Here is a 26,882-nt window from a genome sequence, read left to right on the forward strand (position 1 = left end):
CTTTAGAAGCCAGAGAATGGGAAAGTTCATTCCCTCACCAGCAAGAGCCAGATGTGTTTATCAAAAGTCCTGGGAATCTGCACCCTGTCAGTAAAAACTCTGAGAACGAGAGACTGCTCTGCTATTTTCCACCCTGAGGTGGTAGAAGGCAGCCTTAACAACAACCAAGAGAAAAAAAAGCATCCTAGAAGTCAGAATACAACACAGGCTTAGGGCGTTCAGGAAATTTTGCTGTGGAAATTCTCAAAGGAACCACAACTGTATATGTAACAGTAGAGGTCGTTGCGTGGAAACCTACAGTAAACACCACTAGAAAACGTGTGAAGAAAAGCTGAGAAAAGGTCAGCAGGGCACACCCACCATCACAGAGCGAAGGAGACCACCTAGAAGTGAAGCAGGTACATTGAAGATAAATAGAAGAGCTAACCTTACGTAGTGGTAGGAAAGCCATGAAACTCATCGCATCAGAGATGGAAGAGGCGGAAACTAAGTAAGCTCAGAGATTTAAAGTTGTGGCTCTATAGTGAGTTATCTTTTTATTTTTTTGAGTTTTGCTCTTTTTTTAAAAAATTGTGGTAATAACACTTAACATGAGATCTATACGCTTCACAACAATTTAAGTGTACAATACAACTTTGTTAACTACAGGCACAAGTACCGATTTCTAGAAAGAAAACATCCTGCATGACTAAAACTTGATACCCACCGAACAGCAACTCCCCAACTCTCCCCTCTCCCCCCATCCAGGGCAACTACCCTTCTACTCTCCGCTTCTCCGAGTTGGACTGTTTTAGATTCCTCATACAAGTGGCATCACACAGTACGTGTCCTTCTCTGTCTGGCATATTTAGCTTAACACAATGCCCTCCAGGTTCGTCCATGTTATTGCATATGGCAGGCTTTCCTTCTTTGTTAAGGCTGAATTATATTCCATTATGTGTAAACGTCCCATTTTTCAAATGCATTCACCCACCCATGGACATTTATTTAGGTTGTCCCATATCCTGGCTATTGTAACAGTGTCGCATTGAGTGTGGGAGTCGTATCAAGGGAAATAAGGTTGTCTCATGCCCGTCCACAAAGCTGCCCTTGGTGCCACGCTGGACCAGAATCTGATCCAACAGGGCCTTTTAAATTTTTTTCTAAAACATGAAAATTATCCAAAATTAGTGGCAGACTCTTAATGGATGAGGACCCCGAGACCTAGGGTCACTCTACCTCTGGCGAGGGCTGGGTGCTTCCATGGGTGGCTTCTGAGAATGATTAATCACTGGCAGCCCTGACTATGGCAATGTACACAGAGACTGGCTGGAAAGTGCTGGAACTGCACTTCCTGGTGTTCCCTTAGGGGTGGAAGAGAGCGTCACTAGGTGACTGGCCACAGGCCTGCGTGCCCACCCACCGGCCTTCTGCCTCTGCCCGTCGTTTGCAGCAGAGGATCCGGCTGTGTTCAGCATTTCCCTGCTTTACCCTTAGACCTGGGGTAAGGACCGCCATTGGGACACATAGTCCCAAATACAACGGATAGCCTCGTGTTTTCATTTCAAATCCATAGGACATGTGTCTGTAAGGGTGGAGGTCGGGGGCTTCTAATTTAAAGACCCGAATGCAGAAAAGAGTTGCTGATATAGAAATAAGTATGAATAAGGAGGCACGACCAGGGAGCATGCTTTTTACCACTCCAAACGCCTTCACTATCGGGAACGACATGTTCTTCGGCTGCTAAACTACACATACGAGTTCAGGAAAGCAAAGTCCCCAAACCACAGACGTCTGCCTGCTTCCTATGTCTAGCCACAGCTAGCTGTACCCTGATGTCCCTTTTAAAGCTATTTTTGGTAACAATCGTTATTTAACAAGGAGGAAAAGAAATCCACATCAAATGTATTCATGGACCACAGGAGATTCTGCCCACACGTGGGCTGCCTTTTAAAGGCATCTTTCCCCATAAAGACCCCTTGCCCCCTTGTGACATTAGAGGTTAGATGCGTGGAACCTCTGCCACAGTTTAATCAGATTCAATGACAGTGTTTACAGCAGTGGCCACTGGGAATTTCCCAGGCCCCTGGAATGCGTGTGTTACTTCAGATTCCAAAAACAGATGCACAAAGCAATGACATGAGATTCTCCACTACAAACTACATGTGCTTTCTACCCAGCCCTCACTTTGCTTCGAGCTCAGCCAATCCCTGTGGCTAGCAGGCAGGACGTGCACATTTTACCCATTGTCCAAACAGGAAAAAATAGATCCAGGAATGATTTGCTGCCTCCTGTTGCTACCAACCTCTGCTAATGGGGGGAAGCATAACTGAGCAGAAGAAATGGGGTGGGTCTCGTGCTGCATTGTGCACCTCTGCCCCACGCCTTCAAAACACTCCCTCCCAAGTTGTTTCCTAATGAAGCACGTGGATTCTGTTTCCACACAGGCCCGGTTTTAGTCACGTTCTTTTCTCCCTCCGTATAAGCCAAGTGTGCATGTAAAAACTGGAATTCTTTTTAAGTGATACATACTCCAGACTTCTGGGATGCTTTTCTATAGATGGATTCCTGCACAGGGTAGGAAATTGGATTCGATGACACCGAAATGATTCCTTTCCAACTCAGAGAGTTTATTTTTTATTCCTCAAGCAGCAGACTTCTTCAAAACTCCTGGTTGTAGGAATTCAAGAATTGCTACATGGGTGTGAAAAGTGATCTTTGGAGAAGTAGACACAAAAAGATGTCTTTTTAAAATGGCATCATGGCTCTGTGTTGATAAGTCAACTCAGAGGAATGAAGTGGAGGCCTCACCCATTAACTATCCCCCACTCATAGCTACCTCTGCACACTATTTAGGGACACACAGGCCACCTTCCCTTTCCAGGTTCTCCAGGCTTACTACACTCTGGAGATCCCAATCCTGAGACTCCTCCAGTTGCCTCTGCTCCAAGCTCCCAAACTCCACCCTTTCCCATTGCAGCAGACGGGCAGCATTCACTAGTGAGTGACATCTAGACAGAGTAAAGCTTGGTCAAGCTTCACTGTCACACAATGGAACATGGAAGGTGTCCTGTTCTTCTGTAACTTGTATCACCCCTCCAACAGTTTCTAAATTTCCAACCACCACCACAGAAACAAGGACTTTGTCTCCCTCCTAACACTTGGGAAAATCTTAAAGGCTGGCAGGGAAGGGGATACGGAAAGAAGCCAAGGAGAGACAAACTTATTCTGCTTACAAGGCATGGTGCCACCATCAAACAGTAATTTGGAATGCTGTCATTCAGAAACCGCAGGAGCTATGCGGTACATTTTGCACATTACAACAAACGTCGAAAATTTATTTTCTAGAAAGTTCTTTCATAGACACCTTTGGAGAAATACCTTTATCCTATGTATCTCTAAGTTTATAGATGGGTCAGCACTACTCTGATAAATAGTTCAGAATAGTGGTTCCTAACCTCAAAGATAGGAAATATTTTTTAATGTTAAAAAATTATATATAAAAAAAATTATGTGTGCCTCTATATGGTGGTAGTAGTAGCAATAGTAGCAGTATTTTCTATCTTTTGATTATTGAGGAAATATGTCCTTATAGAAGGCTATCATGAATTCAGCAATGCTTTTAATTGAATTTATGTTTGAGTAGTCACACGGGATCTATATACACCTGAAAAAATGCAATAGCACACACATATACAAAAGGTATGTTCTTGACCCCTTACAGTGACCTGGGGGTAAGGCCCGCAGACTGGGAATATCTATGGTCTATGCCCTTTTGTGAGTTCTAAAAACCAGAATTTTACTAGGTCACCCCAAAGGAATTTTGAATTGACATCTTTTAAGAGGAAGAAAAAGCGAAATCATTTGCTATTAATATTTTTCCTTTCATGACACCCTTATATTCCTGTTATGGTATCAAGCAATGTAACCGATACCAACAGAATAGATTTCCTACCATTTTCTGTTGTCCAGTCACCAACAAACATTAAATAAAAGAAGACACTAAGGACGCACAACACTCTGCACTCGGGGACTATTAGAGTCTAATTAAAACTCACAAGATCAGTACTACACCAAGCGAAAAAAGAGTCACCATGGGAACTATGAAGGCGAAAAAAGACTTGGTAGCAATCACATAAAATTACCCCGAATAAGCCTCCCTCCTTCCAGCCCCCCACAAAAGCACTCCTCTTGGCTTCAACATAAATGTCACTAACCAGATTCTCATACACACCGACGGCAGCAGGAGGAGAAACAGCCCCAAGTGTATGGGGCAGGGGTGGCAGGCAGACACCAGCTGGCTATCCATTTCTGGTGTGGAGCCAGGGTAAGCAGATGTGCTCATCAGTGTTTGATGAGTTGGTTTGTTTGGTGGATGTTTTAATTTGTTTGAATGTGCTCTTCTTTGTCACCAGGACACACACAACCCCAGACCCACAACTGCAGAAGCTCAGCATAAAGGTCAGGCTCCGGTTTGGGGGACCCCCTTTCAATGGTGCATTTGGTTAGAAGAGAACAGAAGGGGCCAGCAGTGGTCACTGGATGAGACCCCTCAGAACAGCTAAAACCAGCCCTGCAGACTCTACGCAGAAGCCACAAGTCAGACCCCAAAGAGATCCCAGGGCCAGACACTTCACTTCCAGGTATGATTTTGGACAAGAAACTCACCTACTAGCAGTTGACAGAAAATTCACATTTCTACAATGTCAGGCTTATGAAAACAGCAGGGATAGAGCATTGAAAGGATTGGTAAAGATGCCGGTAAATATTGTGCAACCTTTACTTAATTTCCATGTGTTCTCACTTGCTGACAAAGGCAAAAAGGGAAATAGTGTCGGCTTTATTGTCCATTTGAAAACACTACAGGATAGTTCTGCTCCAGAATCCTTAGAGCAAATGGCCCATTTCATATTCCAGGTACAGAAAATATCATGCCCAATGACCTTGACCGACCCAGTCCACAGAACAGATTTGATGGTACCAATTACTATTCCTGGCCCCGAGCTCCAGGAGCAGCTCTGGATGCCAGTTATATCTGTCGTGGCCAAACCAGTGACATCTCTGTGGCCCAACACTGAGTCCCAATCGGGGGCCAGCTAGGAGCCAACAGACTAGGGCTGACAACTAGGCTTTTTACAGCATGGAACACGCACAGAATCACTAACGATGATGTTACTTCACAGTAATTTAAAATAGAGGTGGACAGACACAAAACAGTTAAATGAACTCTCCAAACAATTGTAAAACTCTTCTTAAACATCCTCTTTCCTTGGCAAATTTCCAAACTTAAAAAAAAAAAAAAAGTGATCAAAAGAGTAGGCTGAACTGGATCAATTCCTCTCTCTACCCACACTGTACTCTGAAGAAGCCTAAATTGCCAAGGGGAGGGACGGCTGTGCCTTTATCCTTGAGAATTTTAAAAGTGCTCTCCAATAAATTACATCATGGTATACCCCTAACAACTCGGCGCTGCTTTGGGAACTGCCATCCTTCCCACCCTGCACAAACTGAGTTACCCACTGTTACTAGGCCAAGCCTTGATACTCACCCCCCCACCCCCACCCTAACGCCCCCCCCCCCCCAGTGTTCTTTCAATTAGAGGATGAGCAAGGGCCAGCTGGACACATGCTGCACAATTGGCATTAAAGCAAATCAACTGAAAAGTATCGAGAGACTATTTGTAGGCCCTTAAGAGTGATTACAAAATCAGAAGGCTAATAGGACAGACACACCATGGGAACCACCTGTGTTAAGCCCTAACCAAGCACCACCAGTCAGAGTCCAGGGCCAGGAGCCAGGGCTGGCAAGCGGCTTCCGGGAAGCAGAAACCAGGAAGAGCCGCCCACCCCCAGCAGCAGGCTCCTCCTAAAGCAGAAGAGGGGGTGTTTTCACAACAGCGACATTCGTCTGCAAACATTACTGAACTCGAATGAAACCGGACCACCGCCAAAAAAGCAAAACTCCATTTCCTCTCTTCTTTCTCTGCCGCACACAGTCGATTCTCCGCTCTCCCCCATGAGCAGATCCAGGGGGTGGACTGGTCCGTGGCAGTTATCAAAGAATGTCATTTGACACTGAGATAAGTGCCGGGAGCGCTCGGCTCAGACACACAATGAGCCACCGTGTTTCTCCAACTCCCTGTCTAAACTAACCACTTTATCTGAGGGAAAAGGCTCGGTTCCACAGTCGTTTTCTTTCTAACAAGAGCCGCTTGTATCCCCAGCTGACTGCAAGAAAGATTACATTCTGTTCCTCATGAAGAAAATGACAATGGTCCCTCCAGGGCCTGAAGCCTGCAGAAAAGAGCAGCTTGGCGTGAGGAAGCTGGGAGACCCCCCACCCCTCGCAGGAGGACCCCGCCAACCTCACCGTAACTCTAAGAGCTGGAAAACAAAACAAAAACAAATGAAAAGCCCAGCATTTTCAGGGCCTCCAGCCTGCAGGAAAAGCCCTAAGGAAAACACTGTCTACAAAAAGCCTAGTGGGGATTTCACAAGTGATTTACCTGCTTTGTTTGGGGAGGTGTGTGAGTGGGGAGGGGTGGATATGAAGGGTGGTGACGAAAAGAACTGAACCCTCCATGCCCACATGACCCTTCAAGGCCCAAATGCTTCCTTCCCTGGCCTTTGTCCCGGTTGGCTCCTGAGTGTGTCTACCCTAAGACACGTGACGGACCTCTGGCACACCCCAGCAGCCACGTGGACAGTGCACCTTCAGTCAGATCAAGACTGTCCACCTCGGGTGGCCATCAGAACCCCAGTGGTCCCCCTGCATCCTGCCACTTCCTGGAAATGCTTCGAGAACTTCGGAAGAAAATGAAACTGCAGTAAATGCCCTGCTCAGTTCACTTCTCAAAGCTTTTTTGCTGCCTTTCAAACTGGCCTGGCAGCACCTCCCAGGAAACATGAAGCCACAGATGTGCAGCTAGGAAAAACGGCACAGCAAAGCTCTTCAATGTACAAGATTGCTCAGTTGGGTGACACCTCACCGAGGCCTGTTTTCAACCAAAGTAACGGACGGCATCATTCCAGGGCTGTCAAAGGCATTCACAGAAGGATGTTTTCTGGTCCAACCGAAATCAATGTTGTGCTTAGACTGTGACTTAGGGACCATTTAAACACGATGTCAGCATCAAATAGAGCATTAACGAAAGAAAATATCAGGTTGGCCTGTAGGGGCTACCAAACAAATCCTTCATTAAGATGGAAAAAACTGTCAACATTTTCAGAGACTTTTAATGTGCTGGAAGAAAAATGGGAGCACTTATCTCTGTTTGCTTTTAATGTTGTTCATGATTAAAGGTGCATTAGAAGCATTTGAAAAATTAGTAATATTATATTGTATTTTTCTTCTTTATTTCATGGATAAACACGTGTCGCAGCCAGGGATCTTCTAGAATTAAAGAGCATGATCCGTTACCATGAAATATTTAGAAAGATGACAGAGAATTACTGTTTGATATTAGAAGAAAAGTGCATTCACAAGTAGCAAAGATTGAGATCATGGCAGGAAAATAAGTAGACAATCTGCTTAAAATGGGAGACGCATATCTTTTGACTTTAATTTTTTGTCCCTTGACCTTTGGGGTGACGGATGACAGCTGGTGCTGGAGCAGCCCTCCTGGACTCTGAGGTAATCTCGGGAATGTAAGCTAGCTACAGCTAGCACCAAAAAGCAGTCTGTGGACTTCAAGACTTCCAGGAGCAGCACTGCCACACCAATCCTTGCCTATGAGAGAGAAACAAACTGTTTTTTTGTCTAAGAGAGTGATCTTTTTTTCCTATTGTTCACAGATAAACCTCAACCTATGGTATTTAAAGCAGCTGAGGTAAGCATAAGATTTGTAAAAGCAGCTGCCAACTAATAAGCAGTGATATTTTCAGAGCCACCACTGAAAATAATGCATTGGCCACCGGAAGTAAGTATATATGTGGGGTCATCTGTGACGCCTCCCCCCCAAATAAAAACAATAACTATAGAATGAATGCAAGTTCAGGTTGACCACCTGGTCACCCATCTGGTCTTTGAAGGAAAGATGCTGCACCTCTAGCCCCTAACATTGTGTCTGGGACACAGCAGATGGTCAATAAGTACCTCCTGAATGAATAAAACTGAAGTCAAGGATTGCTAGTCAACCTAAACCCAGGGGTCCAATTATTAGAGGATCCTTCTTAGTACAGAACAAAATAATGAAACTCTCAAGTGTGTGTGAAAATGTGCCTTAGAATTAAAGGCCTTCGATGGTTCAAGTTCCACCTTAGAGGGGCATGAGAGAACAGAAGCTAACTTTTCATGAGAATTTAAAGCTTTGTTCTGTGGGATCAGAGAAGAGTTCGTTTAGAACTGTCCAGGTTTCTGTGCATTGGTACCCTGTCATGCAGATTTCATAAAGTTTAAAAATGAAAGATTAGCACAGAGACAGAATATCTTCTATGAATCTAAAGAACATAGATGAAAAGTAGAGATCCCTTTAGAATTCCCAACTGAAGAACATTCCCCTAAGAACCTGGAGAAACCAAGATCAGTAACACCTACTGTTATCCTAAATAAATCCACCTCAGAACAGAAACTCTGTAGGACAGGAGATTTCCATCATGTAAAAAAACTAAACATAATGGGCCATGGGGGAGGGGTTGGGAAAACAAGAATATTGGGTTCATTACTCTCCACGTGAGGATCCGTTTCTTTATTAAAAAGAACACTCCCTATGTTTGTAATCTTGATGAAAACTTGTCAAACGTCTTTAGTTTTAATTTAGGTTATAAAATCTAAGTCAAATTTCCTTGACAGCACAAAAAATTAGGATATCATAAGCGCTACCAAAAGCAAAGGCTGAAATTATAGAGTTGAGCAGAACATGGGGGCTCCTGTAATTTAAAATTAGCATAAGGTTCAGAATATTTTCTTAAAAATCCATAATTGGGTTAGGCAATTTCCATGCCAGAACATACACAACATATACACACATTTCAAAACAAAAACAAAAACCAAAAAAAAGAAAAACAACCCTACCTCACAGCCCTTATTGCTTGGAGACAGGAGTTTAAGCAAAGGTGGTATATTTCAGGCTGTAGATGGCTAAGCCAGTTTCCCAAAGGCTGACTCATAAAACAGAAGGTTTAAGTGGTTCACGGAGAAACTCAAATCCTTTCAAGTGAGTCCATTTGTTGAAAAATACTAAGTGCATTAGGAAATTAGAAGTACAGGTAGTAGGCCGTTTGGAAATACTGGCAAAACATACACCAGCAACTGGAAATCTGTCCAGTCCAAGGCTAGGTTTGGAGGGAGGGAAGGGCTAGCTGGACAGCATGACCTCAGCCTCAGAACCTGCTGACCTGGTATCAGTACTGTGCTAAGTCAGGCCAGTAGCACCAGGGTCATCTCGACTTCTTGGATCCCTCACCAGATCTCACAGGACCCCAAGACCATCAGCATTCTCTGCTCCTCCCACAGTCCCGGGGACCCCCTTCATCCCTCAGAACCTCAGAAGGCACCTTCTGTTCCCTTATCCTGCTTTCTTCCCTCCCCTCAAAAGTATGTGCCATTTCAATAACATTCAAGAAACAAGGCTTCCAGAAAAAAATCTTGAGTACGGGCCTTTTTGTTTTTATTTTCTGTGAAATGCTTCTCCTCTAAAGAACTGAGTTTCGTTTATTTGAACCAAATGCTTTCTTAAATAATTCTTTTTACTGTAGTCTAGCAGTAGATAAATCTATTATTTCATCATTCCATGTATTTATTTAGTAGTTAATGCTTATTGAATGAATACCTATTAAATTAATGTTGACTGAATAGAGGGCCTACTGCGTGCCAGGCACTGTCCCAGGAATGGGCGATACACTGCCCTTTTGGAGCTCCTAGTCCAACTCATAGAATGACTCTGCTTATATTGTGAAGGAGCAGGTGTAGACTTCACCTTTCTCTGTCCCAGAGGACCACACGTGACCTGGACAATGGACAAGGTTACTTTTTTTCCATTTGCCACTTCTCCAAATGCCTCGACAATTGTTCCCACTTCTGATATTGATTTGCGCTAAATTTATCAAAAAGAAGATGCACCAAGGATTAGCATTTGTAAGCTCTGAGGAAGGTCAAGATCGCAGCAAAGGTTAATTGGTTTCTTTGGAAATCCTAAGCAAGGTGGAGGCGTTCTAGTTCATCCGGCTTAACAACCCACCCTGATAGGAGGTCAGATCTCACCCATAAAGAAGGACACGATCAGACACCAACAGACCCGCACAAACACACCACCAAATTTCTGACATCAAAATCCTTCCCACAGTTGACAAGAATGATGAATTAAAAACACTAACATGCGTTTGCACGTAGCGATCCATAGTACTGTAAGAAGTTAAAATCTGAGCCAAATACAGTGCTGATTATGGACTTGTGCCTTCAGGAAATTTGAGTTGAGACTCTCCTTGGGTAATATTTATGGCAAGTACAAGCTGCCTTTTACTTTATTGCTATTGGAACACCTGAAGTAGCTGACCTAAGTCCAGGAGACAGGTGCAAGGAGGGGTGCTGAAACCCAATAGTCAAAAAGCATAAATAGGCTTGCGGTAAATACATATATGACTTTTTTAGAAACTGGTTTGATTTTTTTATTTATCTCTTGAAGTAATAAGGTTGATCCATTCAGGGGCTGGTTAGTTCCAGACACTTCAGTATGAAATATAAATTATAAATATAAATATAAATATTCCACACAAAAGTGAAAGGAGAAGAAGAGTGAGCATTCCTGAAGTTCATGAAACAATTTGATGATTTACTTCTGTCTTTAGTTCTTTGCTCAGTGTAATTCATGGACTCAAAACTATTCCTCTTCAAATACATTTGTTTGCTAACATTTATAAATATTTACTGAAGTCGTTACCATGTCTCTCACGAGCACCAACGGATAAGGCTCATGATCTGTTATGGAAAAATCCGCACATTAGTTTGGCTTGAGAAACACCACAAATGGGTAATTTCCTTAATGTCACCTTGTTAGTCCGTAGCACAGGCCTCTGATTCGACGGAAAGCGGATGTAATGGCTGTGCCTAAATAATCCGCATGTTTATTAATTTTTACAGTATGCCAGATACTGCTAGTACTTCACATGTAAAATCTCATCTAGTCCTCAAAACAATCCTATGAGGTTTACACTAGTATTGGCCCCACTTTAGAGATATGAACACCAAGGCCCAGAGAAGTTAAACCTGCTTGAGATCACATGGTTAGAAAGTGGAAAGGCTGTAATTCAAACCATAAATCTGTCTGACGTCAAAGCCCATCAATGTATCAGGGGGAAAAAATTCAGAGTGGTTTGCCTGAGTAAATTTTCCCATCAATAACAAGTCAGAAGGGATTATGGCATCATCTGATTCCACTTGGAGAGTAAAGCCTGGTTCATGTGCCCCAGGACTAACAGAGTCAAAGGCAAAAATTAAAAGTGGGCTAGACGTAAGTAAAAGAAGCCAGATACTAAAGACTGCATGTGGTCTGATTCCATTTAAATGAAATTCTAGAAAGGCAAGACTATAATGACAGCAGATCTGGGGCTGCCAAAAGCTAGGGGGACAGATCAACTTGAAAGGGGCACAGAAGGAGCAGGAAGTTCTTCACTATAAGCACTGTTTTCACAACTGAACATATTTGTCAAACATCCAACTGTACACTTAAAGTGGGTGAACTTTATTTCACGTAAACTATACCTCAATAAGTCCTTTTTTTTTTTTTAAAAAAAAAAGTGGGCTTACAAGGAAATTGAATTATATTCATAAAATAGGCGATGGAAACTCTACTCTTTTTTTAAAATCGAAATTTCAGGGAAACGGATTTTGGTGGGAAACTCTTGAATGCATTTGAAAACCCCGAATCTTTCATGGGTTGAAGCTTTGTCTTTCTTTATGAACCGCACCTCACCCCACAGGAAATGCATCTTTCCCTGGCTAACACATGTTTGTGGCTGTTTATGATAAGATCCTGGCTAAAGGTGCCTGGGAGGGACAAGGTACGTGCAAAGACCATACTCACACTCAAATGACTTTCACTCTTGGCCCGGGCATCACGGCGGTGTGACCTTGGGCAAGTCATGAAACTTCTCTGAGCCTAAATTTCCTCTTTTATAAAATGGGAATAACAGGGTCTCCCTTGAAGGGTTTACGAGAACTACATGGGCTAATTATAAATGAAAGCACTTCATTTTGATCAATATGTGAAAAAGGTGTCACGTTAAAAAGATAGGGAAACAGTCTCGTCAAGATGCTGCAGCCTATCCTACTCTAGGACCTATAGTTACGGCCATATTTTCTGAAGTCTTATTCCATTCCTTATTTGTTCTCTCATTGTTGCAAGTGCACAACTAGAATCTGACCTCCGATGTTACTCACGGTGCTTCGCCACACGCTCAGCACACTTACTGATTTCTGAGTATTCGACAATAGATGACGATGAGGGAAAAAGAGTAGTTCAATACAGAGGGTGCCAAAAAAATGTATACACATCTTAAGAAAGGAAAAACCATTAAAATTGTAATACATATACCGATAACAAAAGACGAATACAAGTCACGTTTGACTTCTGCAATGACAAGGGGTGCTCAAAGGGGTTCCCATCAGCGTCCAGACACTTCTGATGATGGCGAACTACTGCTTAAGCAATGTTGACCAGTGTCTACTTGTACACATTTTTTTGGCACCCCTGGCACATGAGGTAGAGGTGAACGCAATATAAATTGGAAAAAATGTATCTGTTGAACTAAATATTGAGCAAAAGGATTTTTTACTGGTTATTTGTGAAGGTGCTGTATTCAACTTATTTAACATATATACTGACTTTTATCCTTCTTCTAGACACTCCACACACTCTAGGCAGGAAAATTATTCACTTGGTAAACGGATAAGCTTTACGGCAGAACAAAGTTTTAGTCTGACATTATTCCAAATATATCCTTTCAGCTACTCGAAGTCAGATCTAAGCACTACAGTTACAAAGAAATCAAATAAAATATTTTTTGAACACTGCTGACAAAAGCTTACAGTTTCCCTGGGGAGAAAAGCCCCAACATTTATGGTATAGGATAAAAGAACAAAAGAGGCCTATTCGTCCTATAATACCTAGCTATGTAAATGTTATAAATCAAGGTAAGAGACTTAAGTGAAATGGGTTTATCTTCCTTGACAAATGTCTTCGTAAGGACAAGGAAGGTCAAGTTCTAATTTAGGAGTCTGGGCTCTGAGGCGTTCCTCACCCAGCCCCCAGCCCTGCCCTTCCTCCCACCATAGCTCCGCTCCCCACCCCTCACGTGGGGACAGCCCAGCCTGCATAGCCAAGTGCTATTCGCCCCACCCACCTGCCCTGACAGACACTGGGCCAACCCTGCAGTTTGAGGGGTGCACAGCAGCAGGGGCAAGAAGAGCCTGCAAGGCCACTATCCGTGTGTTCCAGGTCGTTTGGACAACGAATTCTGAGCACCCAGAGGGAGGTCTGTTGGGAGAGGAGGTGTGTCGCTTTGGCCCCCTGGCCTGCTCATCTCTTGGGGAGACACCCAGCAACACGATGACCTGAGCCAGGCCCCTGAAAGCCCAGAAAACAGGGCTTTCTTGCCCATACTGGAGACTAAATGCACAAAAAGACCTTCAGCAGAAAAAAATCAGCATTATATTCAGACACCATTTATTTATAAATGTATATATCTGTGTGTGTGGGTACAGCAAGTCACTAAGTATGTGGTACAGGTAGAAAAGGCAGGTAGAAAAGGAAGAGCTACCTATACACCAACTAAAGGGTCCAGAGAAACATCTGGGATGAGGTAGGACTGAGAGGGGTCTTCAGGAAGGAACAGGGCGTGGCTACGCGGAGAAGGCTGGAGCTGAGTGGGGAGACAGTGTACGCATTCGGCAATGAAAGATCAGTGTCTGGAGGTGCTAGCGGAGCTATATGCTAGAACCCCTAGACCCAGGTACAGACTGCGACAGACGCCAAGTGTCCCCAGCATAATAAAGTTCACCAAATACAGACTTGGTTGTAGAAGAGAAGGGGAAGTACAGCCACTGCAGATTCGTTTGGGAGAAGCTTATAAACAGAGAAGTGTGACCCAATTTGAAAGAAGGGTCACTGCTGAAACCTGAGCAATGGCCTGACGCTCTCCAACTGACTCACTCTTTTGGGTCAACCCTGTGCACGGAGCCCGAGCTGGTGAAAAGCACTGGCCCCGGAGGTGGCTTTGTGCCCCACCAACTGCTGGGAGAAGGATATTGAGTTTGATGTTTTGGTCTCATAATATCAAACTCTAGGCATTGGGAAGCATTTATTAATAGTTTTACTCCCTAACTCTGCACCCCAACTCCACTTCTCTCTCTCTCTTTCTCTGGCTTTTTGCAAACTAAAACCACCTTGCCTCAGTTTCTTTTTGCCTTTGCACCTAAATATAGTTTAAAAAAAAAACACGTGAAAGGTCTGGTGTAAAAAAGTGGAAGAGGGATGTTTCACTTTCATACCAGACTCTGTTTTAATCGATTTCCCAGGTAATTTCCACAGGAGACTAGGCTTAAAAGAACTTCTCTCCGTCCCACGCATGGTGCCCTGCACTGCGGTGGCCCCTTTGCCATCCCAAGATGGCAAAGGAGACTCGTGATTCGCTATGAGGAAAGTTTGGGCCAAAACGAGGCACTGCACCCCCGACACCCCGGCACTGGCCTGTCCAACCCAAGCCGCAAAGCATCCTCTGTGGCTTTAAAAATAGAAACTCTTTGGGCCAGACAACTGCATGCAATGGAAATGGAACAAGAAGAAGACAAGGGTAAGACAAATGAACCAAGGTTTCATCTATTTCTAGCCCAACTTGGTTTTGTTTATTTTTAATAAACTGTGATGGCCCTTGTCTAATCAAAAATGCTGCAAGAACCTGTTAGAAGACAGAAGCAAAACTAACTCATTCTTAGAATCCCTCTATCCCTTTGAGTAATGTTAATTTATCTCCAGCAATTCAGAACTGTTATTTTCCATTTTTTTACATAACTATAAATTACACACACACACACACACACACTCACTGTGGGGGGAGGGATGTTGCTAAAATTCTTCACCAGGAGTTACTAGGAGTGTACCCCTGGTACCTGCCCCCGGCCCCATTTCTATCAACCTGCTCAGCATCGCTGCCCAAAACCCTGGCTTCCACAGGGACTCTTCCCACTGAGGTCCTTCTTCTCTCCGTGTTGAACTCAGTTTCTGGCCACATTTCACTTCAGGACATTGCCTTGGTCATGACACTGATCCTCCTGCCTGACCCTCCACTCTGGCAGTGGAACCCTAACCCATGTGACCTGTGGACAGTTTCCTGAGCTGGCTTCAAACCACTGACAGAGGAAATGAGTGCCTCCCTTTTGCCCAGTCATATTCTTTGCCCAAGTCCTGGAGAAATCTTTTAAAAGTCTTAGAATTGTTGCTTTAAAAACAGAAAACCAAAAGCCACCAGGAGCACTGCCAGTGGTAGAGGATTTATCTGGAGTGCACCTGCTGAGGAAAAGCCGGAAAGAGAAGGGGGCATTATTCCTCAGGAGGCCTCTGAGGGGAAGGGGGCTTCAGGCTTGGGCGACTTGCAGGCTTCCTTGCAGGGGCAACAAAAGCATATTGTTCGGTGCCCTCCAGGCAATGCTTTCTCCATCAGGATAAAAGAGCCCTAGGCAAACCGCCAGGGAAATGATGCAGTGCAAACATTTCTTTTCTCTTCAGTTAATGGAAATAATATTTATTTTGCCATGGACAAACAGGCACACTAGGAGAAAGGGGCTTGAGACCTAGGAGGGGTTTGAAAGCCTGGGGAAAAAAGGCTCTCGTATTCCATTACTAATGTACTCATCTTTCTTCAACCAAACTCATTCTCTAATAATAGCCATAGTTCCTACCTCATTAAGGAATGTAGCATGGGGAAGTTTTCAAATAACGTCCTGAATATTATGTATGCCTTCGACAAGCACTTCTATCACTGGTGGCTGGATAATAAGCATCGCTGTAACAATTTTAGTTAATAAAACTGAGGCATCTCAAGGATGAAAGATTTGGATCATGAGTTAACTTTATGCTAATGCTCAACTTTAAAATACTCAGTACTCGGGCCTGTACCACTTCTTTTTATAAACTTCATCTTCTTACATTAAAGTTGAGAGTGAAGACATTTAATTAACACAAAATACTTTTCCTATAGTATAATTGAGTAATGAAATATTTGTACCAAGGAACAAACAGATTCAAATGTAACACCTGTTGGAAGATTCAAAATGCACAGGAAATGAATACTGGCCCATGCGTGGGACTGAAGGCAGTTGGGAGACAGGGAGGGAAGGACACATCTCACGGAATACTCTTTTGTCCCTTTTGAATTTTGAACACTGTGAATGTAGTGTCTATTGACTAAATGAATAAATAATGCTATTTACATTTTTTAAAATAAGTTGGCTCCGGATATCTCTGAAAAATTTATCTGAGGTTAAATAAGAATGTGCCTTATGGCCTTACTCCCAGAGAAGTTTTCCTCCATGCCCCAGAGCTTCCATTTCCAGGTGAGTTCTCCGCCCACCCTCCCAATTTAATCCTGTTGGCCTGATGAACGCCAGTTCCCTGTGACCCAGAGATACGGATTCTGCTCTGCAGCCACCTGCCTCCCTGCAGGCAAGGGCATTCCTGTCAACCCACGGTCACCTCCTCTGACTGGGGCTCTGGCTCTGACTGAGTCCGGGGCTACGTGACGCCTCAGTCTGGTGGGAGACCACACTTATTCAAACTCACGGGCCCCAAGTATTCTGAAAGTCACGGTTATGATTCTCCAGTCAAGACAGTTCTCAGAGCTTCTCGTAGAAGACACTGGAGACTCAACCACTGCGCTGTTTCCTAGGGTTCCTGAAGTAGCTCTAAAGAGAGTTCAGATCCTGGAAGTGAGAGCAAGGAATTGCGAACTCAGTTGCACAGAGTATATTTCCAAACCAAGATCAAATACCTAAACAAAGCTGGAAACGTCAATGCAGCTTCCCACTTACATGGGCCAAGAGACGGGGCAGACTGGCAGCTTCTGCAGGGTTATACGCACACCTCCCACCATGCCCACCCCCAAGAAGACTACATTCCCCACCCCCTTTGTCACATGACCTGCAGTGCATCCTGGTAGGTAGAATACACCTCTGGCCCCACCATCCGGACTGGCCATGGGATTTGCTTTGGCCAACAGAAAGTGAACAGACGTGACACCTGCTACATCGGAGGAAAAGCTTTAAATTCAATGTTGTGGTTTGGTGTGGCATCTTGCTCTGCCCTCTGCCATGGGAATAGCATGTCCAGGTAGATTCTGCTCCTGGAATGACCCTCCAGGCCCTCCACGCATAGCCACGCAGCCTAAAGAGCAACCCTGCATTACATGAGCAAGCAATAAACAGTGTTGTTGAAAGCCAGTGAACTTTTGGAACTGTGCGTTACAGCAGCAAAGCTGACTAACACACTGCCAAGTCATGAGTCTCAGGACTGTTGGTTTGACCTTCAACTTCCTTGCACAAATGTGGTCCTGCTGCAGCTCCTTGGAAGGGCTCAGGTGACCAAAGTGACACTCAACATGCTTCAGCCATTTTCAACCATATAGGAAACTGGATGGTTGTCAGTAATTGATGGAATTTACCATTCGCCTGGTGGATGTGAAATAGTCTTTAGACAGGTGTACTGCTGGACTGTTCAGGCCAATTTGTGCTAAGGAGAGCTCAATTACCTAAGCTTCCTTTCTAGTTTAATCTAGACATTCTAGTACTGATCATTATCAAACATTGTGCATGTGAAAATTCTATATGCCAGGCACCCCCTGTATGTCAGGAACGATGCTAGAACCACCTGTATGCCAGGAAGTATTCTGTTGCTGTAAGTTATGTCAGTTTCACTGAAATCAAAGGTTATTTTCATTTGGGGCAAAGTAAATGGTACTATTACTACTCATATGTGCATTTAGGTGTGCAGATGGGTAGAATAGGCCAGGGAGGAGAGGATTAAATACAGAATACCTTTTTACATCCCTAAGAGTTGTTCTCCTGTTTCCTAGGGAGGCGGGTTAGTACAGTAAGAGCAGAGCCTCTTAAATTAGACTGCCAGCTCTAAACATGTGGTTCTACCACACAGAGGCTGTAGGACCTTGAGCAAGACCTCTCCCGGCCTCAGTTTCTGCATCTGTAAGAGCATCGGCCTCATCGGCTTGTCGTGAGGAATAAGGAGACATGCACGTAAAGCTTCAGGCATAGATCTTGGCACTGAGTAAGAATTCAATGTATGTTATTGACTATTAGTCAGTAGTTATTAGTTCTGTACCCCTGGTCATCAAGGAAAGCTATTTTATGCTATTTTTCATTTAGCAATAGTACTTCCCCAAATGTTCTTCATTAACCTATAAACTACTGTAGCTGAGACATGTGGGACCTTCTTTCCTAATGAGATCCTATATATGAAGAAGAAGAAAATGAAGTCCAATGAAGTCCATACATGTTTTGAACTCGGGTTTACATGACAGGGGGTCTTTTCTGTATAGAAATAACACACACACACACCTTTTTCTTTTTTCCCTTTTATCCTCTACTTTTTTATACAAGAGGCTGTGTCTAGATTTGCACTGCGCTAGTCAGAAAGAAGTTAACATAGGAAATTTCCTTTCCTTCCTCCCACGCAACACATCTGCCAATCTAACACTTGCAGAAGCAGTACAAGATGAGGGGGCTACAGCCTCAGAGAACAAATAACCAAATTAACAGAAATTTGGAAATAAGACCAAGTATTTAGTGTCTGCCTGGAAACAACTTCCAGCTGAAGAGCTCGCTTCTCAAATATCAGAAACCGGCTGGGACAGAACACAGGATTTGCAAAACCTATAAAGATCTCAGCCACAAGCAATCCTTCCAGACAAAATGTGACATCTACTTTCCGGCTCTGCCATGACCCCCACTTCTAAAAAACTGTGCTAGGCCCCTCTTTTCAACATCCACTAGAGACTTATTCTCAGACACAAAACTAAGGGGCAGAAATGGAAGTCTGGGGAACTATTACAGTATTTCCCCGAAAATAAGACCTAGCCAGACAATCAGTTCTAATGCGTCTTTTGGAGCAAAAATTAAAATATTATATTATATTAAGACCCAGTCTTATAGTAAAATAAGACTGGATCTTATATTAATTTTTGCTCTAAAAGGCACATTAGAGCTGACTGTCTGGCTAGGTCTTATTTTCAGGGAAGCAGGGTAGTTAGGTTCATTCTTGGTTAGCACTGAAATGGTCAAAGACCCTGGAAGCAGGAAAGACCTTAATAAGTCACACAGCACTTCTCTCTCTGCAAACAGCTCAAGTTCTAACGCAGAAAATTGTCCTGTTTGCGGGTTGAAGGTACCAGATGTTTACTAAGGATAAACGAATACCGTGTGCCAGGCACTGTACCAGGTTCATCCACAAAGCTGCCTTCAGGGGACTTATACTATGAACAATATTTTATTCATCATTCATTCAACATGTATTTACTGAGCACCTACTACAACTAGGCCCCATTCTTGACACTGAGATTCAGTAGAGAAAAGACAGATTTTAAAATTCTGCCCTCAAGAAGCCTACATTTTCATTGAAAGAAGGAATAAGCAAGTTAAAAAAAGTAAAAATGGACCCGGAAGACTAACTGCAGCAGGCACGGGCTTGTTCGCCTGGGATACCTGAGGCGGACCTGGGAGGGGCGCCCACCGACTGGGCATGGCCGGGACAGAGGCGCTGCCGAAGCTTCGGGAAGACTTCAAGATGCAGAATAAGTCCGTCTTTATTCTGGGCGCCAGTGGGGAAACCGGCAGAGTGCTCTTAAGAGAAATCCTGGAACAGAGCCTGTTTTCCAGAGTCACAGTCATTGGCCGGAGGAAACTGACCTTTGATGAGGAAGCTTATAAAAATGTGAATCAAGAAGTGGTGGACTTTGAAAAGTTGGATGACTATGCTGCTGCCTTTCAAGGTCATGATGTTGGATTCTGTTGCCTGGGTACCACCAGAAAAAAAGCCGGGGCGGAGGGATTTGTTCGTGTTGATCGAGATTATGTCCTGAAATCTGCCGAGCTGGCAAAAGCTGGAGGGTGCAAACATTTCAACTTGCTGTCCTCTAAAGGAGCTGATAAGTCGAGCAATTTTTTATATCTGCAAGTTAAGGGAGAAGTGGAAGATAAGGTGGAAGAATTAAAATTTGATCGTTATTCCATATTTCGGCCTGGAGTTCTGTTATGTGATAGGGAAGAATCTCGCCCAAGTGAATGGTTGGTTAGGAAATTCTTTGGCTCCTTACCGCAGTCTTGGGCCAGTGGGCATTCTGTGCCAGTGGTGACTGTGGTTAGAGCGATGTTGAACAACGCAGTGAGACCAAGTGACAAGAAGAAGGAACTGCTGGAGAACAAGGCCATCCACGACCTGGGGCATGCCGACGGCTCTCTGAAGCCATGACCACACCTGAGAAATCCTTTTTTTGGTAAAACTCAACACCCCACCACCTAATCGGTAATTTCAGGGAGTGAAAAAAGTCAGTGTGCTTTAACTGTGGTTTCACTGTTTTTCAACCAACCAGATCCAAAAAAATGACTGTATTCTGCATCAGTAGTCCAGAGCCTGGTTGTACATATATATACAGTTGACCTTTGAACAACATGGGTTTAAACTGCACGGTTCTACCCATACATGGAATTTTTCTTTCGATAAATACGTAAATGTATTTTCTATTCCCTATGATTTTCTTATTAACATTTTCTTCTCTCTAACTTACTTTATTATAAGAATACAGTGTATAATTCATATAATGTACAAAATATGTGTTAATCTACTCTTTGTGTTATAAGGCTGCTGGTCAACAGTAAGTTGTTAGTACAGTTGGCCCTCTGCATCTGCGGATTCCCAATCTCAGATCAAAAATATTGTTTTTGATCTGTGATTGGTTGAATCTGTGTATGTGAAACCCATGGATATGAAGGGCAGACTGTAGTTAAGTTTTTGGGAAGTCAAATGTTGCATGTGGATTTTTGACCACACTGCGGTGGCACCCTTTACTTCCACATTGTTCAAGGGTCAACTGTACATCAACCAGGGAGCTTTTCAAAAAACAGAGCTTCGTAGGCCCTGCCTTAAACCTTCTGAATTCAGAATTTTGGGGTACGGGCACAGGAATCTGTTGATTTAAGCTTTCCCTGGTGATTCTGATGCCACTACTGGGAAGGCCAGCTTTGAAATGCTCGTCTGCAGAGGCACAGCAGCAGTGCAAACCTTATATATCATGTAAGAGTTCTGTTCTAAAATTGTTGACATTCGTGTCTCCAAGTTACCCAATGCTGACTGCATGTAATTGTGCCTTACTACTTTAGAATATATAATAAAATTTGTTATATAAAAAAAAAAAAAGTAAAAATGTATTATATCGATAAAAATAAAGATGAAAAATAAAGCAGGGAAGGGGGATACGAGCATCAGGAGGTGTCCACTTTCGAGAGGGTGGCTGTGGAGGTGGGGGGAGCAGCGAGGAAGCCGGGGAGCGGGTGGGGACTGAGGCTGGCGGGGGCAGGTCAGACAGGAGAGCTCACTCAGGCTCTTCCCACCCATTGCAAGGGCTCCCACAATTCTGAGCAGAGACGTGACATGAGCCAACTTGTATTTTAAAAGATCATTCTTGTTGCTATGCTGAGAAGTGGGTTGCAGATGGGGTGGGGGTGGGAGGGACCCATCAGGAGGTAATGACGATAGAAATGGTGGAGGTCTGGACGCAAGACAGCAGTGGAGGAGGTGAGTAATATCCAGTCACGTCACCTGCAGGTTCTGTAACGCGGGGTGAAACAGAATGGCTGCACTAGGGAAATCACCCAGGGCCATCACTCTCTGAGCAGGGAATTGAGTGTACTCAGGATTGAATCCCTGGAAAGGTAACATGGAGACGTGGGGAAGCCCTGCCATGCACCTGAGAGTCCATGTCCTCCTTTAAAAAGCAGGGACAATAAAAACCATAGTGACCTGACCCGACAATGACCATGGGCCACTGCAAACACCGAGGCGGCTATTCGAGAGAACTCCTTAAGCCCATCCATGTTCTTCGGAGACTGAGCAGCCTGGTCAACATCTGCGAGAAACAAGGAAGCTCTTCTGGACACAAACTTTAAGATGACTGGAACTCAAGAGGCAGCCTTAGCAACAGCAAGACACTCTTTAAAGAAAACCTCAAGCCACTGGCTGAAAAAGAAGAAATCCTCACACATGCCAAGTAAGAGCAGGACCGCAGGTCACCCACTGGTCTTAGTTTCCAGTTGTGATGGCTACAGCAGCCTGGGTTTCTCTTACCGCTCTTCTCCACACAACTTCATATTCCCTTTGAAACTGAATAAGAAAACTGAACGCAGTATTCTGATAAGGGTCTGAAATATGGCCGAAGGGAAAATAACCCCCTGATCTGACCATGGCATGCTGCCATTAATCCACTGAAGTACGTGTGTCTCAAGGAAGCACCACAGTCTTCCATTGGCATCCAAAAAGAGGCCCAGATCTGTCAGAGCACAATTGTCTGCAACCATGGCCCTCTCTCCCATGTGGGAGTTGTGTTTGAATGAGTCTCAGCCAAGCCACTGCTGTGGTGATGGATAGTTTCTAATACACAGATTTCAAGTCCACTTTGAACTTGGTTCCCATCTTTCAAGATATTGACAAACCCACCAACTTTGGTGTTAGTTGTAAATGTTATAAACATGCCCGCCTTTGCTTCATTCGGGTTACTGAAAATAGACTAAATAACTCTAGCTGGTAGTGCACATTTAAGTTCCAGGATGTGTGTGAAGCTTCTCTGTCCTGGCATGAAGTACAAAGTAAAGGCACAAAGAAGGAGCCTCTGTCGTCATCCTCAGAGCTCACCTTTCTGATCTCACAGGACAGCCCCATAGCGCAGGGTCAATGCACGACTTCAGCACACCCCAGCACTGCTACTTACTTGGGGTGACCTTAGATTAAGTGGCTCACTGGTTATTGGACTCAGATTCTGTAACATGGGGGTAACCGTAGGACCTACCTCACAGGGCTGATCTGAGGATGAAATGAGAAGACATATAAAATATTTAGTAGAGAACATCCATACTCAATAAATAGACTCACAGGAAGTTGCAAAAATAGTACAGAGGGGCCACACGTCCCAGGCACTCAGATTCCCCCAATGGCAATATCTTAAATAAGCTTTCCCTTTTTCTAAAATCATCACAATGTTTGAGGTAAATTCATTATCAGCCCTATGTCACAGATAAGGAAACTAAGGCTTGTAGAAGTTAGATCACTTGCCCTGGGTCACACAGCCAGTAATCAGTGTAACTGTAGAACCTACACTCTTATCACCCAGTGACTGCATCAACCTCTTGTGGAGAGAGACTGGGAAGAAAACATGGACGGATAAAAGAGGGCACCGCCTCTTCTATTCTGATACACACTGCCTGCTAACACAGCTCTTTGTACAAATCTGAGACACAAGAAAATACCCCTCAAAAAAATGAAGTAACTGATATTTGGCAAATGCAGTGCTTGGGGGAGTGAACACTTTGTAAATATTCATGTTGAAATTTCAGAACCCTCAGAGTGACAGGTAGTCTCTTAGGGCCTCTCGACTGACCGGTCACCAAGCTTTGCAGAAGTTCCCTGGAAGAAGGCCCTGTACCCTGATGTCAACAAGCTAAACACACTCTCAGTCTCTCGGGTAGTCTGGATTTTTTGATAAACATGATAAGGTCACAGAATTTTAATTATAACAAACACTTACATACCACATACTGGGAGCCGTGCACTTTATATTTATTACCTAAGTTAATCCTTCAACCTCCGTATCGGGGTCCTAACATTATCTCTCCTTTTAAAATGGGGGAACTGAGAGGCACAGAGAGGTTAAGCAGTACACCTGAGGTTACACAGCTGGTAAGTGGTAGAGCCGGGATTTGAACCCAGGCAGGCTGGTTGGAGAGCTCCTGCTGCTAGCCACTACTCATCTTGCCTTTCTGAAGACTAAAAGGACCTAATAAATTCCCAGTTAATTGATGCTTCTCCCCTTCCCACGTGGCTCCGTTGGATCCCATAGCTTTCATTATTTTACTGTTCATGTATGAATACCTTGTCTTCTAAAATGGATCCTTGGGTGGACTAGAAAAGGATCTTGTTTTCACTCTGCCTGTTCCTTCCATCAGGCTTAGTCCAGTGAGAAGAATTTTCTTAGCGAGAAACTCTGCAAGACTCCCCTATGGAGATGTCCCATTAGGTCAGCACCTCCTGCTCTTCCTGGAGTCCCAACGGTTACGTCTGAGGGCCTGGGGCACGTCTCAGTGCCTGTGTGTAAAGGGCTTATTTATCTAACTTAGTGCCTTCTCGAATAAAGTTAAGCTATAAATCAATACCCACCGGGACTGCCCCTTTTCCTTTTAGGAAGAGATTATCTTAGAATCCACCCTTCTCCAAACTTGACAAAGTTTCTCATAACTTCTACAAGTTCTTAAAAGGAATTTCTAGTGCTCTGCAATTGTAGTTGCTATTTTCTTACGGGCCCTAAGGTGTTTTGAGAATTAAGAAAGGAAATATTTAGCAGGAAATAAGACTTGTAAATGACTACACTAAATGGGGAAAATGACAACGCTTCTTTGGCTGATGACCTGTACCAACCCTAAGTGACAGGGTGTTAAAGTCACTCAGTGACCCTCGTACTCACTGCAATAAAGACTCTTGGTTGGCACGGTGATTCTTTTAGGGGTGAAGCCGCTAACTCAGCATGAATGCTCAATTCTAGACGAATTCAGCTCTTGGAGTTTAGTACAGTCTGGACAACACCCTGAAGTGATCACTTACGAAGCATTTTTGTCCAAAGCTTTCCCCACTGTCATCCCCCATAGCTAACTACATCCATAAATTCCACAGTTGGGGCTGAAACTGCTATTGCAAATAGTATTCTAACTTTCTGACACCAACACTAATATTTTGGCTGCTTCTAATATGACATCCAGACGTTTGGATTTCAGAAACAATGCTCGGGATAAGGGAGGAATATCCTGTGGTACAATAGAAGGAAAAAGTTTCTTTTTATTCCCCGAGCAAGTCTTTTTATAAAGGCACCAGAGTCTTTTACTAACAATGTTAACATGTAAAGTTTAAGATAGATGTTACTATGGTGATTCTCACATTTGCAAATTCACACGGGATTTCAGCATTGTGGGGCACTGTAGATGACTGGGAAGATAATTTGTTAACTTCAGCTGATGAAAAATGGAGATTTGTCTACACCTGACATTTGTTTTCAAGAGTCTCACTGACTTCCCATACTTCCAAATGCAACTCAAAGGCCAGAGTTTAATCTTGCCATCTCTAAAATTCTCTTATTTGGCTAATTTCGAGATTTCCTAACTCCTCCAGCGAAACAAAAAAAAAAAAAAAATCACTTCATATGAAAAACAATCCTAGTTCTAGAATCTATGAGAACTTTCCATAAAGCATTCCTATCTTAAATGCTTGCTTTCTTCTTGCCCAAAAAGCCCAGGTTTGTGACACGCAGCATCCCATTCAAGAAGTATATTTTCCTGAGTAAATAGTTTCTTACACTCTTTTCTACTCTCTCATTTCTTTTTGAAGAGTTAGAAAAAATCTCATATAGAATTAATTAAAACTACATGAGATCCTTAATGTCACTGACCAGTATACTTAAAAATGGTTAAAATGGTAAATTTGATGTTATGTATATTTCACTTTAATAAAAAACTTACATGATACATGGATAGACCTAGAAGGTATCATACTAAGTGAAATAAGTCAGAGAAAGACAAATACAACATGATTTCACTTATATGTGGAATTATAAAAACAAAATAAAAAATAAACGAATGATCAAAACAGAAGCAAAGACATAGATATAGAGAACATTTTGATGGTTGCCAGAGGGGAGAATGGGTCAAACAAGGGAAGGGATTAGGAAGCACAAATTGCCAGTTATAAAAACAGTCACGAGATATAAGGTATAGCATAGGAAATATAGTCAATAATATTGTAATAACCCTGGGTACTAGACTTATCAGGGTGATCACTTCATAAGTTATACAAATGTCTAATTATTATGTTGTACACCTGAAACTAACACAATATTGTCTGTCAACTGTAATTGAAAAATAGTTATGAAAAACAATTTTTTTTAAATTTCAAGTACATGAAAGTTCAGTACACATAACTTTGAACTAGCCTAATCCCTTTTAAGAAAACCAAATAATTTATAAAATAAAGAGAAAATGGACCTGGATGTACTTTTTTTACTCTATCATCCTGTAGAAACACTAAGGTCTGTAAATTTAACCAATTTGTGCTTTCCCTTCTTCAAAAATCCAGCCTCCGTGATCCCATCAGTTCACGTGGCGAAGACTGAATTATAGCATTCCCAGGATGATTTTTCCCAATTTTAAATGTACAGGTTTATTATCCCATAGCAATCAACAAGATAGCTGCACAGAAGAGGTAGCAGCCTTCAGTAATACATATTTTAATGCATTTTACCCCAACGTAGAAGGTTGTTTTATTAGTAACAAGGAAACACTGAGTTTGAGCCTTTTAAGGAAAGATTCTCAAACTGGAATATTCAGAGGACCCATGAACGCGCTGAATGGGTCCAATGCTATATATATATATATAAGCACATCAGGAATTTTTCTGGGAAGGGGACTCATTGCTTCCTTTAAAAAAGATTAAGAACGTCAATCTCACTGCAAAGACAAACCCATCTAAGACTGGGGAAAGAACGGGGCGCGGGCTTGTCCAAGAGACTCATGAACGTAGCTCAGCACACGCGGTTTTCACGACACCACTATAAAGAGAAGCTGGGTGTCCTCTGGAGAGGAAATGGCCTCCTTAT

At 43.2% G+C, this 26,882-nt stretch overlaps 2 protein-coding genes across 3 annotated transcripts in view; one reads left to right on the plus strand and one right to left on the minus strand.

Moving 5' to 3' along the window:
- ZDHHC14 (zDHHC palmitoyltransferase 14) overlaps positions 1–26,882 on the minus strand; it is a 263,676-nt gene that overhangs the window by 183,566 nt on the left and 53,228 nt on the right. The gene's annotated exons all lie outside the window — the stretch shown is intronic.
- LOC308495841 (oxidoreductase HTATIP2-like) lies at positions 19,718–20,587 on the plus strand (the record flags this gene model as incomplete). Its single annotated transcript, XM_081044311.1, has 1 exon — positions 19,718–20,587. The coding sequence occupies one exon, from the start codon at positions 19,718–19,720 to the stop codon at positions 20,444–20,446; it is 729 nt and encodes a 242-aa protein (XP_080900437.1). The 3' UTR covers positions 20,447–20,587.

The sequence above is a fragment of the Rhinolophus hipposideros genome (genome assembly GCF_964194185.1).
Source record: "Rhinolophus hipposideros genome assembly, chromosome: 3".
Lineage (NCBI taxonomy): Eukaryota > Metazoa > Chordata > Mammalia > Chiroptera > Rhinolophidae > Rhinolophus > Rhinolophus hipposideros.